Here is a 20,442-nt window from a genome sequence, read left to right as displayed (position 1 = left end):
GGATTTATGAATGAACTGTTTGTTTTCAAATCTTCCTGGTCTACTGACATTTGTTATGACATCCGCTTCGAACATTCCAATGCACATGATAACTCTTGTTAACTCTACAAAAAGTAAATCCACTTTACCAGCTAATCACTCGTCAACTACCGCAAAAAAACTGAAGTTCAAAGACAGAATTCTAAAGATGGCTGTGCACGTTTCTCTGATGCATAAGGTCTATAGGTCAATTATCTTCTGCATGAACTTTTGTGCATAGCAAAATAGCAAAACACACTATGCTTGCATTCCCTTTGTACTCATGTTTGCATGGCAGTGAATGAAACACTTAATCTACTGTAACAGCCCATTGTTTAGAGGACATGACGTTTCATATACACCTCTGACATGGGACAGACACTGACACGGGACATTTACTGTCACTTATAAGCATCTCTAGTCACTGAGAAATGTCAAAAGCTGAATGATATTTAGGCAGAAATGGGATCCACTGGTCGAGTGAGTAAATCATCGTTCATATAGAAAACGATGTGTCCGATCACTTAAATCGAAGTCATTTCAATAGCTAGCTACAGTAGCAGGGTTTCTCTCATTTGCAGTATTTCCACTGTTGGATAATGCAAGCAGTTGTCAGAATGATTCAGGCGTATGTTACATTGCTCTGAAGCATGCTGGCCTACTTCAGAGCCATGAATGGAAAGAAATGCGTAAATAGAAAGACTCTTTGCTGACGTTCAGGTCAGCGAGGGTGTAATTCTTTGATATGTGTAAGTAGTTTCCAATTTCAAAAGGTCAGGACTCTAGGGGAATATTCAACTTTTCTTCCTTAAAGATGAAATACAGCCTATGAATTATTGATGAATACCCTCAGGACACAGTGCTTTGAATTATGCACTTCCACATTAAGTCTTTGTTCTAACTCACTAACTAACTATAATAATGTTGCAGTCTGCAGTAGTAGAAGAGAGATGTAGAGACAGAATGGAACTGGAGTGAATGAATGAGGGGAAGTTCTGGATGAGGTCCTGCACCAAACCACAAGTTCCCGCTCATTTATGTTTGTCACCTTACAGTTCAAGCGAGTTCATTATTGAAAGGTCATATTCTGAAATGCCATTCAAAAAAAAAAGCAACATGTCTCTTGAGCTCCTCCTTATACTGGAAAGTCTGAAACGGAATGGCATGCTAGATTACTACTCAGTATTCTTACAAACAGATACATCAACTCATTAGTAGCATGTTTGATTTGATTTTTTTGCACTTTTATTCTAATTGAATGCAGAATTATCAACAATATAGGTGAAGTGTGTAATTTCTTCACTAAATGGAATTGTTTTCTAAAACAATTCCCAAAGACTCCCACACTCTGCTATTGGTTCATTCATCACTCTGAAAATGAAAGGTCAAATCAAGCACATTGCATTGTGGGAAGCAGTGATCTTGGTGGTATACCACACTTTTTACTAAATGTAATAAGTCATATGGAGAAAATCAGCATACTGTGCATAGTATACCTATTATATGCCACTGAATGGTTCTATGATATTCTGAACATCAGAACGGAGTTGTAAATCATTCATATTGTCCATTTTTATGAAAAGTGTTGCATCACTATTACTGTTGGAATGGTTTTATGAATGTGTTTTATAGTGGCGCATATCCTGAAAGGAGCCACGTTTAACCTATTGGGATCAAACAACCCAGAAAATCTCCCCGTGTTTGACTCCGCATTCAAATCTTACCTAACATAGCTAGAAAAGACTAAATTCAGTTCTCTACAGTAGCTTCAAGTCATGTTATCCTTCTCTTCCTCCTTCTTGCTAATAACTTCCTTGCAAAGTCTTCATTTTAAAATATTACTAAAAAGGTTAATTATGAATAAATCATATAAAAAATGAATAATATTAATATAAAAAAATATCTTGTATCTTCTATTTTGTTGCATACCCAAACATACTGTGTTGGAGGTGGTTAGCATGATCGCACAAGTCATGACCTAACAAAATTGAGAAAATATTGTGTAAGACTGAATTTTTACCCAATAATTTAAAGGGGTCATATGATCTTGCTAAAAAGAACATTATCAGCACATTGTTTAGAGGTCATGACGTTTCATATACACCTCTGACATGGGACAGACACTGACACGGGACATTTACTGTCACTTATAAGCATCTCTAGTCACTGAGAAATGTCAAAAGCTAAATGATATTTAGGCAGAAATGGGATCCACTGGTCGAGTGAGTAAATCATCGTTCATATAGAAAACGATGTGTCCGATCACTTAAATCTAAGTCATTTCAATAGCTAGCTACTAAAGCTCATCGGTCTGAAAAAGCAAGGTGTGCTGTGATTGGCCGAATACCTCAAGTGCTGAAATCACGGCCGGAGAGATGATTCAAAAACATGAAAACCCATTATAAACGAGGCACTCGTTGCATCCAGTGGGGACATAATTACTGATTATAATGACTTATACTGTCTTTTTACGCGTTGCATCGCGCCGCGTAAACATAAAACCATGTCTGCATTTGTGATCGGAGAAATGACAAACAACAAGCGCTACTCTACACTGCCCAAAAAACTCGCTTTAAATATGAAAAATATAAAAACTCTTTAAATATAAAAAACTTACTTACAATGTGTGAGTCAGAACAGCCGGCATTGTAGTCTACTCTCCCAGGATCAGGAAACAGTCCTCCATAAAATGTGTTGCACACATCTGAATATTTGGATTGAACTGTTCTGGAACAGTGTTGTAAATACAACTTAACCACTGATTTCTAGTCATGTCCATTTTTGGAAGGCCAAACTAAGTAGTTTCGCTTTTACAATGAAACACAGGGTCACACATGGCGGCCTAGAGTGAGCAGCGGCGGCGGGCTTGAGAATGGCCGGCGGATTCGATGAAGGAGGCTTGCGGCAACCACATGTGACGACCCCGGGCTGGACTCCGCTTCGTCCACGGTGAAAGCCGATCCGGTGATCCACAGCGCGAAGTTGATGTATTCCCTCAGCGACCAGCACGGATCAGCTCCAGGCATGACGAAGCGATATCATCCTCTTTTGGAAGACCAAACAAAGTAGTTTCGCTTTCACAACAAAACACAGCATCTTAACGACATGGCGGCAACAATACTACAGCGAGAATAAAAGTTACGCCTTCTTTCTTTGCGTGAACATTTGGGCGGCGTTATGCAAATCTTCCCACATAGTGATGTAGACATGTGGGGGCGTGTTAGAACGAGCAGTTTTAGGTAGGCGTGGTTAACTCTTAACTTTTACAAAGAATATCTCTTTGGATTTGAGACTTCAGTCTTTGCAACTTTACAGATCTTCTTTATGCACCAAGAGCTTGTAACATTTCAAAGAGAAAGGAAAAAATGAAATCGCATCATATGATCCCTTTAACCTTTGCATTTTCTAGGGTTATGTTACAGTCAGTTTCACCAGAGATGCTCAACAAAAAAGGAAAAGCATGCCAACCAACCCTTCCGAACCACCAAAATACACAGCACTGCAAAATTTAGAATTCTGCTATTCCACGTACACCGACCAAGGCAGAAAAAAAATATTATGGCGTTCATTTCTGTTTGAACAGTCTCACACGTGTCTAATCACGAGCTGAGCCACTGCACTCAGGACAGGAATAGCCCGGAGCAATTTAAGCACATGATTTGGTGAGTAAGTATCAGACCTCATATATCTGGTCGTTGTACAAGACTAAACATCCTCCTGTTTGCATGAATCAACAGCAGCTCCTGAAAGTTCTGCACAGGAGAACCACACCTTCAGCTCTGCAGACTGCAGCTGTCATTGACGGCTTCACCGCGGAGGCGTGAGAGGGGTGTGACAAACCGCCGCCGCTCATTGGCCGGTGCGTTTTAACGAACAGCGCTACCGGCCAATCGGAGAGCGCGCAACGCTTCGAACGCATGACGCAGGGAATAGAGGCGACCCTGCGTCTTCGGACGTGAGCTATATATTGAGTTAATTACATACCCATCCGCCGTTCTCCTGGATCCAGCCGTGCAGCGGCCCGTTCAGATACTCTGTCATCCAGCCCGCAATGTTATCCACATGCGCCGTCATCTCCTTACTCACGCACTCGACACAAACAGTCCCTCCAAACTCGAAAAAAGCGATGATTCTGCCCCAGTTCACGCCGTCCCTGAACAGCTCGTCTATGACCGCGGTGAAGCGCTGGTGCGCCGTGATGGACGTGAGATGCAGCTGTTTGGACATCTCCGCAAAGTCCGACTGATAAAGCCGCTCCAGTTCATCCCCGGCCTCCCGCAGCACCCTCTGAAGAGCCCTGCACGGGTCGTGACGGGAGCTGGGAGAGATGCCGCGGTCCTCCCGCCTCTCCATCATCAGTCCATTCGAGACGCTGTCCTCGTGTCCGTCCACGTCCCACACGTATCCCCTCTTCCAGAGCTTATGCTGGATGTACTTCACCACTATGCTGCGGTTATCATACACATTCTCCTGTGCCATCTCGACCCGCATATATATCGCTCACTAACCTTATCTTATAAATCCAGGCGCATCTTCATCATATCAATGCTGATTTTATTAACCCTTAGATAACTGCGCATCTGAACTTACTGCATGTTGCCTCACTTGAAACTGCAAGTTGCGGCACTCGCAGGAATCCCCCGGCGCTTCGGTGTGGGGAGAAACGCCCACTTTCTGTTCCCAGCAGAAAATTCCAGGCATGCAGGAGAGGATTTAAGCATCTTCCTCCGTATCAGATTAAACAAACACGCCCTGTAAGCACGGGCGAGACAGTCTCTGGTGATTTGAGTGGGAATCGCGCGCGGTAAGCCATCGTTTATCCGCGTAAAAGAGTCCCGAGCTGCTGGAGACGGAAGAGGCCGGCCGCGCACTTGTGAGATTCTTCTCTCGCGGAGCGGCTGGTGTGAGGACGGCACACTGTCGAAATCAGCTCTGTCTCTGTAGAAGTAGTGTTTAGAGGCGTCTGCTCTGCGCAGTCACTCAGATATGCAGCCAGACCGCCTTCCCCTTCACTCATTCACACTCATGTGCTCCTCCTGCAGTCAATTGCAAATCATGTTAATAACGCGCACATTTATCCTCCTGAGTAGAGATGTAACGATTCACTCAACTCACGATTCGATTCGATTTTACAAAATGAGATTTAAGACAAATTATAAATTAAATGTGTCCTTTTATTATTGCTTGGACAGAATGCTGCACATTTCTTAGTGAAATTGAAATATAACACTATACTAATATAGCACTTGCTTATGCGTTATTGCTCTTTTGTTGGTTTTGATTGCTTCTATTGTCCTCATTTGTAAGTCGCTTTGGATAAAAGCGTCTGCTAAATAACAAAACTACATTGAAATTTTAAAACAAGCTCCAAATAAAATAAATAAGTAACACACATAAAATAAATCTCTTCATATAATCAAACTAAGGCTTTGTCTGTGCTCTTTCCATTTAAAATTAGAGCATTTTAATCACGATCCAAACAAAGATGCTGCATGCATGCAACATGAGCAATTTTTAATCTAAATTAGATTGTATCATTTCGAAATTTGTAGCAAAAACAGAATGTGTTGACTTACATAAAAATATCTGCATGAAACCGAAACAGCAGAGACGAGCTGAACGAGACGCAGATGCACTCTCTGCCAGCAGGTGGCGCTTAAAGCGTTTCCTGGTTTCCGCTGTAAACAAAGCAGCGCTGCACTTATGAAATTTAATATGCGTTATACAGAGGCAAGAGGAAAAGAGAAAATAAAAGACAGTAAGTTCCCCTCAGACATACATTCATATAAACTCCTACACCTAAATTAATTGCGATTTGTTTAGCATCTCAACCGATTTGAATCGTCACATACTTGAATCGATTTTCAACCGGCTCGCGGTTAATCGTTACATCCCTACTCCTGAGACCTGAGTAATTCAATGTTTTAGCAATTTTTTTTCTTTCATTTTTTAAATCGTGATCGTCTTTGATGCATACTTACTTTTAATCATAGTTTTTTTTTTTCATTTAAATAATATCGTTGGTATTATATAAAAATAATGCAATATAAAAATTTATTTAATCATACATTTTTTACAGTCACATTTATCCTCGCATAATCAGACACTGAGCGTGAGATTCTACATGATTTGTGAGAGTGGTCATGTGAACAGCTTTGTACAGGCGGTCAGATGCTCTTTGGATCATTTTCAAATCATGCTGAAGAACATGATCATCAGAAATGCATGTAGATCATCAGAGTTCATGCGGGATGAGTGCTCAAGCAACGGGGACATGGCAAACAATCACTGAAATTTATGGTAAATTTTCTCTCATTGAAGTTTATTTAATTTTCTGCATAGCAATACTGAGATTGAATTATTGCAGAAAGTACATTGAAAGATAAAATTTGCAAGAGGAAAAAAAAATCCAAGAAATATAAAAGCAGATATTCAAAACATATTCAATAATACTATACCAATTAATAATTAAAAATATACATATGCACACATATACATCCATTTACACACTACAATAAAAATAAAAACTGATAAAAAAAAAAAAGTGCAATCGCAAAAAAGGACACTAAACATTCACATTATATTCATTAAACAATCTAATACCAAAAGGAATAGCAGAACTAGCAGAACGTTTTGTCCGTGCTTTGAATAATGTCAAATTACTTTGCTTCCTATATAAGAAGCCGACCAGTTTTTTCACCTCTGGCTGATGGAAAAAGATCATGAAGTGGATGATCATTCTGATCATTCTCCCAACATTTGGTATTACAGAACAGTCCAGGATGTTATTTTTAAAGGGGTCATATGATGCGATTTCAATTTTTCCTTTCTCTTTGGAGTGTTACAAGCTCTTGGTGCATAAAGAAGATCTGTAAAGTTGCAAAGACTGAAGTCTCAAATCCAAAGAGATAGTCTTCATAAAAGTTAAGAGTTAACCACGCCTACCTAAAACGGCTCATTCTAACACGCCCCCACATACCTACATCACTATCTGGGAAGATTTGCATAACGCCGCCCAAATATTCACGCAAGGAAAGAAGGCGTAACTTTTATTCTCGCTGTAGTATTGTTGTTGCCGCCGCCATGTCGTGAAGGCACTGTGTGTTTCGTTGTGAAAGCGAAACTACTTTGTTTGGTCTTTTTCAAAAGAGGACACGACTAGAAATCAGTGGTTAAGTTGTATTTACAACACTGTTCCAGAACAGTTCAACCCAAATATTCAGATGTGTGCAGCACATTTTATGGAGGACTGTTTCCTGATCCTGGGAGAGCAGACTACAATGCCGGCTGTTCTGACTCACAGACTGTAAGTAAGTTTTTATTATTTTTAAGTTTTTATTTTTCGATTCAAACACGAGTTTTGGGCAGTGTAGAGTAGGGCTTGTTGTTTGTCATTTCTCCGATCACAAATGCAGACATGGTTTTATGTTTACGCGGCGTGATGCAACGCAACGTGTAAAAAGACAGTATAAGTCATTATAATCCGTAATTATGTCCCCACTGGATGCAACAAATGCCTAGTTTATAATGAGTTTTAATGTTTTTGTCTCATCGCTCCGGGACACGGCATCACAGTATGGTAGGGGCGTAACATTTCCGTCACACGCTTGAGGTATTCGGCCAATCACAATGCACTGGATAGCTGGCCAATCACAGCACACCTCGCTTTTCAGAACGATGAGCTTTGTATATATATATGACTTTAAATAATGATTTTATGTATTCTAGCAAACATGGGATTCTTTCTTTATGGGGTTAAACTGGCCATTTCGTTATTTAAAACACATGTTAAATAACATCCTAACAGGATGAGTGGTCAGTAACCTCCCATGGCACACAAGGTGAAATTTATGCAAGTTTGGCAACAAATGAATACGGGAAAAAAAGAAACTTATAAAACAGAAGCAGAACGCATCCAAGTTGGTCTTGGTCTTTCTTTTAAAAGTTACTCAAACTATATATCTTATTCTCAGAAATATCTCAACTTCAGTCAATAAAAGTGTTAACTACAGCAGAAGACTGTAAAAAAAATGCAAGTGTCCGCTTGTGTGTTTGAATGAAGTGTGAGCACAGGTTTGATTTGCATAGCTTTAAGGAGTTCAAAACAATTTCTCTACTGTACGACTAAAACAATGACTACGTCCATGTGTTCCGGAAGAGGGCACGACCGATTCGGAAGTCCAACACATATATCAGAACCTAACTTATAGCTACTATGTGCTGGACGACGTGCCTCGAGCCGATATCAAATGAGAACATCGTCGTTTTGACTCATGCATTCTCATTTTCATATTTTGGGTCTTTTTGTAAAAAATATCCATAGCAAATAATGTACAAACAAGCAAAAACAATGTCTTTTTCCATACTGAAACAAATATACGTAAACCATACACAATCTATGCCATAGCTGGATGTGGAGGTATCAACCCTTCTAGCTTTTATAGTGGTCTGTGTTTGGATCTCTTAAGGCTTGGGATTGGCCTCCATGACTGTAGAGCCTGACTGCATTGGTCAATGGTTTCTAGAATACCTGAAAAATTCAGACAAAAGAATGGAAAGGGGGATTTTTCTTCTAAAAATGTACTGGAATGAGCAGTTGAAGTCATATTGGAAAATTCCCATATTAGAATAGAACTACACGTTGTTTACAGTAACCTAAATTCTAAAATGACCGTAAAACTATGGTTTAAACATTTTACAGTCCAAATTATTTAAGTTCTGACAAAAATGAAAATGATAAACCTCACGTTACAGGCTAATAAATGATTATATACGTTATGGGAAAGCAGAAATACAGCGGTTAGGGACGCCTATGTGTTTATAATCACTACTTTATTAGTAAGACAAAAGAGAAAGGTGACGAGTTTGCAGGTATGTTCTAGGGAAAACAGAGCAGCATTAAAAAAGCTGTATTGAGTAAAAGTGTTACTTCAACCAAAAATGAATATTCTGTCATTATTTACTCACACTCATGTCGTTCCAAAACCATAGGACTTTCTTTTTTCTGTGCAACCAAAAAGAGTACTACACCATAAATGTAGTTCATAAGACTCATGCACACTATAAATTTATCTCAATGCTCACAGAAAACTGTACCTATAACTCTCAAATCTCATGTACAGTATCTTCAAGATCTTTAATTCAAGGGATTTCAATGTCTCGGTTTCTCAAACAAATCAATCAGGCTTCTTCAGAAGAATTAAAAAATATTGCATCTCATACAGACCACTTTTACCGTCCTTTTTGCAGCTTTGCAGCCCTCTCTTCACTGTACGGAAAGGAGCTGCATGAACATTCCACTAAACTTCTCATTTTGTGTTCTACGGAAGACTGAAAGTCCTACAGGTTTGGAAGAACATGAGGGGGAGGAAATAACGACAGAATGTTCATTTTTGGGTGAACTATCACTTTAAAGGAACACCCCACTATTTTTTAAAAGAGGCTAATTTTCCAACTCCCCTAGAGTTAAACAGTTGAGTTTTACCGTTTTCGAATCCATTCAGCCGATCTCCGGGTCTAGCGGTAGCACTTTTAGCTGTAGCTTAGCATAGATCATTGAATCTGATTAGACTGTTAGCATCTCGCTCAAAAATGACCAAAGAGTTTCTATATTTTTCCTATTTAAAACTTGACTCTGTAGTTAAATCGTGTTCTAAGACTGACGGAAAATGAAAAGTTGCGATTTTCTATGCCGATATGGCTAGGAACTATATAATATAATATCATTGCGCCTGCTGCACACATGGTACGGCAGCAAAGCTCCTTGATTATTACGCCGGAATGAGAGTATAGTTCCTAGCCATATCGGCCTAGAAAATCACAACTTTTCATTTTCCGTCGGTCTTGGTACACGATGTAACTACAGAAGAGTCAAGTTTTAAAATGTAACTTCAGAAGAGTCAAGTTTTAAATAGGAAAAATATAGAAACGCTTTGGTCATTTTTGAGCGAGATGCTAACGGTCTAATCGGATTCAGTGATCTATGCTAAGCTACAGCTAAAAGTACTACCGCCAGACCCGGAGATCGGCTGAATGGATTCGAAAACGGTAAAACTAAACTGTTTAAATCTAGGGGAGTTGGAAAATTAGCCCATTTTCAAAAATAGTGGAGTGTTCCTTTAAATAGACTCTTTTCTGTGCATTCGGGCATTCAAAACACCTCATAAACATCCGCTCCTATAAATGCAGGGTGTGATCACATCACATGCTCCCCGTTTGCTTGTGACAGTGAGGAAGGCAAATATTACAACAGCATGAGTAAGTGTAATTTTCTCTCTAGCAGTAAGGTACGACTTGCAACAAAGACAAGGGGCAAGTTTGGAAGGCCTAAATCAGAAAACACAGTTTATATGCTGGAACCATCCATTTTGCATTATGACAGAGCAGAGCACGAGGAAATTCACTTCACTTGTTGAAGCCATATTGCTTGTTTTGGTGTACAAATCTGATCAAGCTTCACAACATCTACAGTACTTGAAATGCCTGCATGAACACTCAATGTACTCACATTTATTCACCAATACTACAGAGTTCTTGTGTTGTGGACATCAAACCATCCGACTATGATTAATCTGACTGATTCTAGATCAGCTTTTAGTAAGAGCTACTTAGGCTTTTGCTCTGGTTACACCTGATCCGTTTGGATCTCCAGCTCCACCTGTTGGCAGAGAGGTGCGCTGACTCGAACCAGCGAGTCATTACCACCGCAATGGCTTATCCTGACCTATCCTTCAGTTCAGTGAACTCTTAGAAGCCCCTGAGGTCACCTAAACGCATGCGTACAAGCAGACAAATATACATAAACACTCGCACGCACATTTATAAGGTAAACATTTCCTTCAGAAACCCCCACACAGAGCAAAGACGATAAGGCAGAGTGGCAGACTCAGGCTGTTTCATCCGAAAACACAGATGTCCTGTATCCGTACCTTAAAACTATGAAATCTAAAAGCAGGAAGATACAGTGCTTGATTATGAACATCACAGACCAGTCAGAAGAACATAGGACAGTTCTTCACCTCATTGTAACATAGGGAAGTGAAGTATGTGAAGAATTTTTTTTTACCTATACAGCATATGGTAACATCTCAATCTAAATAAAAGTTGACTGAAATTAATTCTAGTGTTGAAATAACATTACGCCAACAGGCAAGAACAAGAACTCGGATAGCGTGTGGTTTTGAGAATGACCACAAACCTTCTGAAACAAAAGAATGTACTAGAGGCAGTGAGAGCCAACGAGTAAATAATTTAAATGCAAATAAAGTTGTTTGTTTTTCTGGTTTTTTTTAAAGAGCTTGAAATATTGATGCAGCATGCACTGGAATGATCGGAGTCCTGAAAAACACATCATGAAAGATAGATGGACACCTATTATTACAGGTCTACTGAAAAAAAAAAAAGCATAAACAGTGTTTTGTCAGGGTGGACCTCTTCTACCCATTTGAACACGTCTGCCGGGCCGGGGCGGTGCAGTGCGTGCTGTGAGGTGTGTGTGTGTGTGTGTGTGTGAATGTAGTGGTGCTGATGGAGATGGATGTGGTGGGAATGCTGGTGCTACTCCCTCTTGTCTGCTGCTTTGGACTGTTCTCTCTGGATCATGCAGCGGCGGACGATGCTGTCAAAGCTGCCCAGGTAGAAGAGAGCAATGGTGCGGAACAACCCCATCGTCACAATCTGGACAGAGTGAGATAATGAGACCATTTTAACACATCACAGAAAATCAACCTATCTATCCATCCATCCATCTATACCTGTATATTCCAACTATCTATCTATCCATCCATCCATCTATACCTGTATATTCCAACTATCTATCTATCTATCTATCTATCCATCCATCCCTGTATATTCTATCCATCTATCTATACCTGTATATTCCAACTATCTATCTATCTATCCATCCCTGTATATTCTATCTATCTATCTCTACCTGTATATTCCATCTATCTATCTATCTATCTATCTATCTATCTATCTATCTATCTATCTCTATCCCTATATATTCTATCAAATATTCTTGGGGAAAATATGCTGAACGTCACAGGATGGATTTAAAAATGGTACTACACTGGTAGGGAAAACGTGTAATCAAATTAACCAAAATATTTCATAAACAATCTGATGATTTGTAGAGTTCTGCACACACAGATTCCTTCTTCACATGCTGATAACATCTGATTCTGTTTTACTTTAAAATCTGCTGTGACTATATCTTCTATTCTTCAAAGGAATTCATAAATAAGGAGTAAAAAAAATGCCATCTGGCTGATCTCACAGGTTTGTTCCTCAGATTTGAGAGTTTGGAGTCAGTCAAGAGGCTCATTAAAATCTTCAAAGGGAATATCTAAGACCGTGATTGACTCAAATAGCCCTACGAAAGTCAAATGCAAACATGATGTTACTAATATACAAAGGCCAAGCAGGATGATGAAAGGCACATGATGCAGAAATAATTAAGCGAAAAGGGAGGAGTCATCTATTTCCATCTCCTAGGCTATTGTCAGTGAGTCAGATATGATGACACTGTTGCACCACAGTCAGACTCTTTTGGGCCATACCTGCTGCAGCCCCTCAGTGATGGAGGTAACAGGTGACATCCCACAGGTCAGCGCTGACAGCATGTAGCCATCGGGTCCAAATGAGCTGGTGAAATTTCCCTGCTGTGAGGGAACAGAAGGTATTTAAGACAAACAATAGTTATTATAGAATTATATTTTATATTATGTGAAATCATACATATGAAATGATATGACTTAATAGTAGGGCTGGGTAAAACTAGTATTCAAACAATAAATGCCGTTTTTGGCGCTGTTTAATGTGGAGTGACAGATCGCTGTAGATGCGGCAGCACGAGGCGCACGTGAACTGATCGTCTCCTCCACATTAATACCAGTTTCAGCACAAAATAAACATGACTAAACATCCGAAGGTAAGTTAAAAGAAAGAGTACAACATTATTGTACAATCTGTATCGGTCTCATGTAATCGCTCAATCAGTGTTTCAGCCGTGCAACATAACTTCACATTTATTGTACCTCAGAAAAAAACATATTCGGTGACCATAAACTCATTATTCAGATATAAATATAAACTGTAGAGAGGGGTATTTTGCTTAATATATGCACCACATAATATATTCATTATAATTTTTACTGTTCTTCAATGTTTAATTTGTTTAAATAAATTCATCAGGTTTTTATGACTGCCACCATTTAAATGTTTATATATTTTTTTTAAACGAAGTGAAGTAGAAATATTATTATGTAACTGTAACTTTATTATTGTAAAAACTTTAGAGATGCACCGATTGCAATTTTCTTGGCCGATTCCGAATTTTTTGTTAGTGTGATCTGCCGATATCGAAAATCTACTTTTCTTCAACGCAAAGTTTTATTTTCATAAAAAAACACAAGTAAAAAGTCAGTAATAAAATAAGAACAAATAAAAAAAATTGCAAACAACAGCACAAATAAATGCAATAGAATAAAGAGAGCTATGAAACTAAGTGTTTCAGGTAAATTAAGTAAATATTCAGCTAAGAAATACTACAGAAATTAAATTAATCAAATGTAAAATAACACATCCAGTGTTATTTTACATTTGATTACTTTAATTTCTGTAGTCTTCATTGTAAAAATTAAATACAGATTAATGCTTATAAAATGTATTCAGTCAAGAGCAGAAAGTGATTTTCTTTGTCTTTTGTTCTTTGATTAATGTGACAGACAGCAGCAGAAATATTGGACTGCGGTCCCTTTAAGAGTTTATCCACGGACCCAATATACTGTTACACAATGTGTTCTCTTTCTCAACTATTTAACGTTCCAAAACTGACTGTGTTTAACTGGATACTCGCCAAGACGGTCATTTTTACATAATTTTGAATGTATTTGACAGTTTTACCGCAGTTAGCCACTCATTTTGGTATTTGTGGCTCACAAGCTGTTTGAGACTGAGTGCGGCTTGTGCGCTCCACTAATATAGATCAGTTCTGGTGCGCGTGCTTTTGGTATGAGCGCGAAACCTGCGGAAATTACTAAAATAATGCGCAATACAAGCACTATTTAACCAGAGCGAATGAGACGTGTGTGTGAGGTGAGAGAAGAGGTCGTCGGAGAGAAGAGAGTGAGAATGTGCGGCTGACGTTATTGCCTGTGCCGCTGGTAACAAAACGGATCGGCTCGAAATCGGAAAGAAGTGAGACTGACCGGCCGATCACCGATCCCTGGCCGATCGATCGGTGCATCTCTAAAAAACTTCATTAATTTTAACCTTCAATATTATAGTAATGTAGTACCAACTGACTCTCGTGTATATTTTACAGCATTAGTTGAGAGATTTCTTTTCCTTGAGAAAATTTGGCATGTACTGTACCTGATATATATCCAAAATAATCGAATCGAAAGCTTGTGAATGAGAATCGAATCATGAAATTTGTGTCAAAACCCAGCCCTACTTAATAGCAAACACTGAATTAAAAAAAATATCAAATTAAATAATTCAATTAAATCAACAGAAGTTGTATATCATGCAGACTATCTTGACCAATTCCTACTTACCACTGCATCCTTCACCACAACTTTTGCTACTTGCTCAGGCTGACAGACTCCAGACGTTTCTGAAATTAACCTGGTCTCCAGAGGCTGCCAAAGAGAGAGTCAAATCCAGAATAAAACACACAAGCAGGACAAAACATTTTGGTCACCAATTCTCACTATTAGCTATCAACTATGACTTTTGTCTTAATAAACTACAAATTTGCTGCTTATTAATAGTTAGTAAGGTAGTTGTTAAGTTTAGGTATGATGTAGGATTAAGGGATCTAAAATATGCTCATGACGAATAAGACATTAATATGTGCTTCATAATACAAATAAACAGCCAATATGCTAGTAATATGCATGCTAATAAGCTAAAATTGAGAATTAAGTGTTAGCAAAATGTTTTACCCAGCATTGCTTTTTGCAGGGACAAAAAGCCACCCAATATTAGCACTCCATATATTTTTTTTAATTCAAAAAGAAAGATCCAACTATTTAACAGAGCACAGACCTGCATTATTAGAAATCCTTCACTATTAAATATTCTATTAATATGAATGTATCAAATTAAATAATTCAATTAAATCAACAGAAGTTGTATATCATGCAGACTATCTTGACCAATTCCTACTTACCACTGCATCCTTCACCACAACTTTTGCTACTTGCTCAGGCTGACAGACTCCAGACGTTTCTGAAATTAACCTGGTCTCCAGAGGCTGCCAAAGAGAGAGTCAAATCCAGAATAAAACACACAAGCAGGACAAAACATTTTGGTCACCAATTCTCACTATTAGCTATCAACTATGACTTTTGTCTTAATAAACTACAAATTTGCTGCTTATTAATAGTTAGTAAGGTAGTTGTTAAGTTTAGGTATGATGTAGGATTAAGGGATCTAAAATATGCTCATGACGAATAAGACATTAATATGTGCTTCATAATACAAATAAACAGCCAATATGCTAGTAATATGCATGCTAATAAGCTATAATTGAGAATTAAGTGTTAGCAAAATGTTTTACCCAGCATTGCTTTTTGCAGGGACAAAAAGCCACCCAATATTAGCACTCCATATATTTTTTTTAATTCAAAAAGAAAGATCCAACTATTTAACAGAGCACAGACCTGCATTATTAGAAATCCTTCACTATTAATTATTCTATTAATATGAATGTTCCATATTTCAGGTATTTAATATTCAGAGGCTAATTCTATTAAGGAATAAAACATTATTATCTCACCTTAGTCTTATTCTCTTCTGCAAAACCTGGAGTGTCGGTGTCTGGAGGATACGCCACAGTTACATAGATATTATAGGGCTTCATCTAAGAAAGATCAGAGACTAAATTAAAATCAAAGTTTCAACGGACTGCCATGTGGTAGATTCTGAGCGAGCATAACGCATACACACACCTCCATCTGCCCAATTCTCACTATTAGCTATCAACTATGACTTTTGTCTTAATAAACTACAAATTTGCTGCTTATTAATAGTTAGTAAGGTAGTTGTTAAGTTTAGGTATGATGTAGGATTAAGGGATCTAAAATATGCTCATGACGAATAAGACATTAATATGTGCTTCATAATACAAATAAACAGCCAATATGCTAGTAATATGCATGCTAATAAGCTATAATTGAGAATTAAGTGTTAGCAAAATGTTTTACCCAGCATTGCTTTTTGCAGGGACAAAAAGCCACCCAATATTAGCACTCCATATATTTTTTTTAATTCAAAAAGAAAGATCCAACTATTTAACAGAGCACAGACCTGCATTATTAGAAATCCTTCACTATTAATTATTCTATTAATATGAATGTTCCATATTTCAGGTATTTAATATTCAGAGGCTAATTCTATTAAGGAATAAAACATTATTATCTCACCTTAGTCTTATTCTCTTCTGCAAAACCTGGAGTGTCGGTGTCTGGAGGATACGCCACAGTTACATAGATATTATAGGGCTTCATCTAAGAAAGATCAGAGACTAAATTAAAATCAAAGTTTCAACGTACTGCCATGTGGTAGATTCTGAGCGAGCATAACGCATACACACACCTCCATCTGCAAGGCCTCAGCCAGACCACGCAGGGCAAATTTGGACGGTGAGTAGGCCGTGTAGCCAAAGAGGCCGATCTGCCCTGCCTGTGACGACACAAACATGATGCGGCCCATCCGCCTTTCCTTCATAGTGGTGACCACTGCCCGGGTGGGGTACACGCTGCCCAGATAGTTCACCTCCATCAGTTTCTGTTAAAAGAGAGCACACGATTCACCACAGGAACAGAAGTCTCACCATAATAATGCTAGAGAAACTGTTAGGGTAATTAGTAGGGCTGGGTAAAAAAAAAATAGATATTCCGTTATTAATCGACTCTCATTTTTACGGAACGATATTGATTCTTAAATCCCAAGAATCGATTATTCTGGCCTGTTTTAAGTTAATGGACGGAACATTGAAGGGCACTTCCCATCCAATATATCACAATAAGCATTGTGCGTTGGTACTTTTAATATGAAACCGTCTCAGATTTCAAATTCTGTCCATTGTAATGCAGTATTTAAACAATAAATGCTGTTTTTGGCGCTGTTTAATGTGGAGTGACAGATCGCGCATCGATCAACAGACGCGGCAGCGCGAGGCGCACGTGAACTGATCGTCTCCTCCACATTAATACCAGTTAACTGAAGTAGAAATATTATTATGTAATTGTAACAATTATTTAAAAAAAACTTCGTTAAGTGTAATTTTAACAAATCAGTCAATTTTAACCTTCAATATTATAGTAATGTAGTACCAACTGACTCATGTATATTTTACAGCATTAGTTGAGAGATTTTTTTTCCCTTGAGAAAATTTGGCATGTACTGTACCTGATATATATCCATAATAATCGATATCGAATCTAATCGAATTGGTAATCGAATCGAAAGCTTGTGAATCAGAATCGAATTGAATTGTGAAATTTGTGTCAAAACCCAGCCCTTGTAATTCGAGTCATTTCTAGGGCAGTGGTTCTCACTTTCCTGCAGAGTTTAGCTCCAATCTTGATCAAACTCACCATCTTTTTTTTTTCTAATTCTTAATTTGTGTTCATAATCATTCAATGAATAATTAAATGCTGCCAACAAACATAAACAAATATTAGCGTACATCATTTTATGTATTTATTATTTTGAATGCCTCCCCCAAGCAGCGTTTTGCTCTCAGATAAAAGATGACATGGATGCATTGCGCCTCAAGGCGACCGTTATGAACACATTAAAATTAATGTTACATACAGGTGATTAACAAATACTTTTAAACTATCCACCAAATGATCATTTCTTCCTTACAGTGTTGTTAGTTAACAATAATGCCACCTCGTAAATGATTTAGTAAAACACATGCTGAGTTAATGCCTAAAAAAATCAACATTTTAATTTGGGCATATAATTTCAATTAATTAATCTATATAATATTGTCTTTCTATATGTTAATGTGTTTTAATCCAGTACTGATTCATAAAAAAATGTTAAAACTCGAACCAGTATGACATAAATGTTCAAATGTGTGCATTGCTTGTTTCCATTCTCTCTTCCAGCTCGTCAGTCTTATCAGCGGAGGAATTTTGGAAATAGTGCTTCAGAAATCAGAGTGCATTGTGGGTATAAACAAGCTAACAATTGCAGGGAATTAAGTTGTTCACTCAGATTTCAGACACTAAATGGCCGACACCCGATACAGTGCACTATACACGGGATATGGAGCAGGTTTGGACAAAACACTTGATTAGCTTGTTTAATTGGGTTTGATTAGGGTTAATTTAGGGGGTAAACTCTGCAGGACAGTGGTTCTTGAGGCCCAGAGGGTGTTGCAAGGTGGTTGCTTACTAGCATAATTCAAAACTGCCCACCTCCATGATATGTGTCTATGATATGCTGTTCGTACCTTGAAGCGGTCCACTTCCACTTCCTCAAACTTCCCAGATATGGACATCCCGGCACAATTCACCAGCATGTCCACAGGACCCAGCTTCTCTTGAGCCTGTGTAGCAAACACAACACACAGTCAGCAACCTCATCACAAACCATTTGAAGAAAACATTAATAACAGTTAATGTTTCAAAACAATGACCAGAATAAATGCTGACATAGGATTCTTATAAAATGGTATTACAGAATAAACATACTTGTTTTATGACACTCTCCACCTGGTTGTAGTCTTTCGACACATCAACAGAAATGCAAAGCACCACCTAGAGGTGATCATAACAATAATCAGACGTGGAATGACGAAGACTTTTCAGTACAACATTACAAAAACACACAAAAAAAAAACTTTTAAAGATGTATGAACACACACACATATATATATATATATATATATATATATATCTCAAAGAAATACATACCTGCTTATCATTTATGGCACATTTTTCCACTTCTTTCTTGGCTTGAACCAGTTTGTGCTGTATAGAAACAAGTACGTTAACAAATATTTAATAACATCCAGTGACAGCAATAATTATTATGTAAACCATTGTTCAAAAGTTTGGAGTCAGTACTCTTTTTTTCCTAAAATAAGTTTATACTTTTAATGAGCAAGGATGCATTAAATTGATCAAAAGTGACATTTATAATGTTCCAAAACAAGATAAATGCTTTCTTTTCATCAAAAAATCCTGAAAAAATATCACATCTTCCACAAAAATATTAAGCAGTACAACTGCACAAATAATAAATCTTTCTTGAGTACCAACTTATATTAGAATGATTTCTGAAGGATCATGTGACGCTGAAGACTGGAGTAATGATGCTGAAAATTCAGCTTTGATCCCAGGAATAAATTACATTAGAAAATATATTACAATTCTTTTAAATAGTAATTAATACAATAGATACAATTATTTTAAATCGAATGATTAATTCACAATATTACTGTTTTTACTGTGTAGCCTTGTTGAGCATAAAATATTTTTGACCTCAAACTTTTGAACTCTAGTGTATAGTGACTGACAGATGATCTCCAGTGACGTGCGTATGACTGACCTCGTCTCGTGCCACCAGAGTGATGAAGGCACCATGTTTGTAGCATTCCATGGCAATGCACTTCCCAATCCCACTGCTGCCTCCGGTCACCTGATGAAGGACAGGCGTTCACAACAGATGTATTACAAAGATCATGTGACGCTGAAGACTGGAGTATAGCGCTTTGTGTATTGTTGTACACCCAAAGCGCTTTACAATCATGTGGGGGGGGGGGTCTCTCCTCAACCACCACCAGTGTGCAGCATCCACTTGGATGATGCGACGGCAGCCACAGGACAACGGCGCCAGTGCGCTCACCACACACCAGCTACAGGTGGAGAGGAGAGAGAGTCATAGAGCCAATCAAGTGGTTGTATCAAAATCAAATAGAGGTGTAACAATTAACCGCTAGCCGGTTGAAAATCGATTTAAATATGTGACGATTCAATCGGTTGAGATGCTAAACAAATCGCGATTCATTTAGGTGTAGGAGTTTATATGAATGTATGTCTGAGGGGAACTTACTGTCTTTTATTTTCTCTTTTCCTCTTGCCTCTGTATAACGCATATTAAATTTCATAAGTGCAGCGCTGCTTTGTTTACAGCGGAAACCAGGAAACGCTTTAAGCGCCACCTGCTGGCAGAGAGTGCATCTGCGTCTCGTTCAGCTCGTCTCTGCTGTTTCGGTTTCATGCAGATATTTTTGTATGTATAGTTTCACAAAACTGAAGTCAACACATTCTGTTTTTGCTTCAAATTTCGAAATTATACAATCTAATTTAGATTAAAAACTGCACATGTTGCATGCATGCAGCATCTTTGTTTGGATCGTGATAAAAATCCAGTGGTTGCCTCTAATTTTAAATG

General features: G+C 38.2%; 2 protein-coding genes across 2 annotated transcripts in view; both read right to left on the bottom strand.

Moving 5' to 3' along the window:
• LOC107559382 (apoptosis regulator Bcl-2-like) overlaps nucleotides 1-5,007 on the bottom strand; it is a 43,909-nt gene extending 38,902 nt beyond the window's left edge. Inside the window, exon 1 of the mRNA XM_016243179.1 lies at nucleotides 4,003-5,007. Within this exon, the coding sequence (XP_016098665.1) occupies nucleotides 4,003-4,509 (507 nt within the window). The 5' untranslated portion in view covers nucleotides 4,510-5,007. The remainder of the gene's footprint in view (nucleotides 1-4,002) is intronic.
• Nucleotides 5,008-10,091: 5,084 nt separating this feature from the next.
• The window catches only part of LOC107559381 (3-ketodihydrosphingosine reductase), a 13,638-nt gene continuing 3,287 nt past the window's right edge, over nucleotides 10,092-20,442 (bottom strand). Inside the window, exons 2-10 of the mRNA XM_016243178.1 lie at nucleotides 19,597-19,686; nucleotides 18,960-19,016; nucleotides 18,738-18,803; nucleotides 18,497-18,592; nucleotides 16,624-16,815; nucleotides 16,452-16,535; nucleotides 15,197-15,280; nucleotides 12,579-12,680; nucleotides 10,092-11,694 (exon numbers count right to left, since the gene is read on the bottom strand). Coding sequence (XP_016098664.1) covers nucleotides 11,575-11,694; nucleotides 12,579-12,680; nucleotides 15,197-15,280; nucleotides 16,452-16,535; nucleotides 16,624-16,815; nucleotides 18,497-18,592; nucleotides 18,738-18,803; nucleotides 18,960-19,016; nucleotides 19,597-19,686 — 891 coding nt within the window. The 3' untranslated portion in view covers nucleotides 10,092-11,574. The remainder of the gene's footprint in view (nucleotides 11,695-12,578; nucleotides 12,681-15,196; nucleotides 15,281-16,451; nucleotides 16,536-16,623; nucleotides 16,816-18,496; nucleotides 18,593-18,737; nucleotides 18,804-18,959; nucleotides 19,017-19,596; nucleotides 19,687-20,442) is intronic.

This window comes from Sinocyclocheilus grahami, unplaced genomic scaffold (assembly GCF_001515645.1).
Source record: "Sinocyclocheilus grahami isolate Dianchi unplaced genomic scaffold, SAMN03320097.WGS_v1.1 scaffold682.1, whole genome shotgun sequence".
Classification (NCBI taxonomy): Eukaryota; Metazoa; Chordata; class Actinopteri; order Cypriniformes; family Cyprinidae; genus Sinocyclocheilus; species Sinocyclocheilus grahami.
This window is presented reverse-complemented; position numbering and strand designations above follow the sequence as displayed.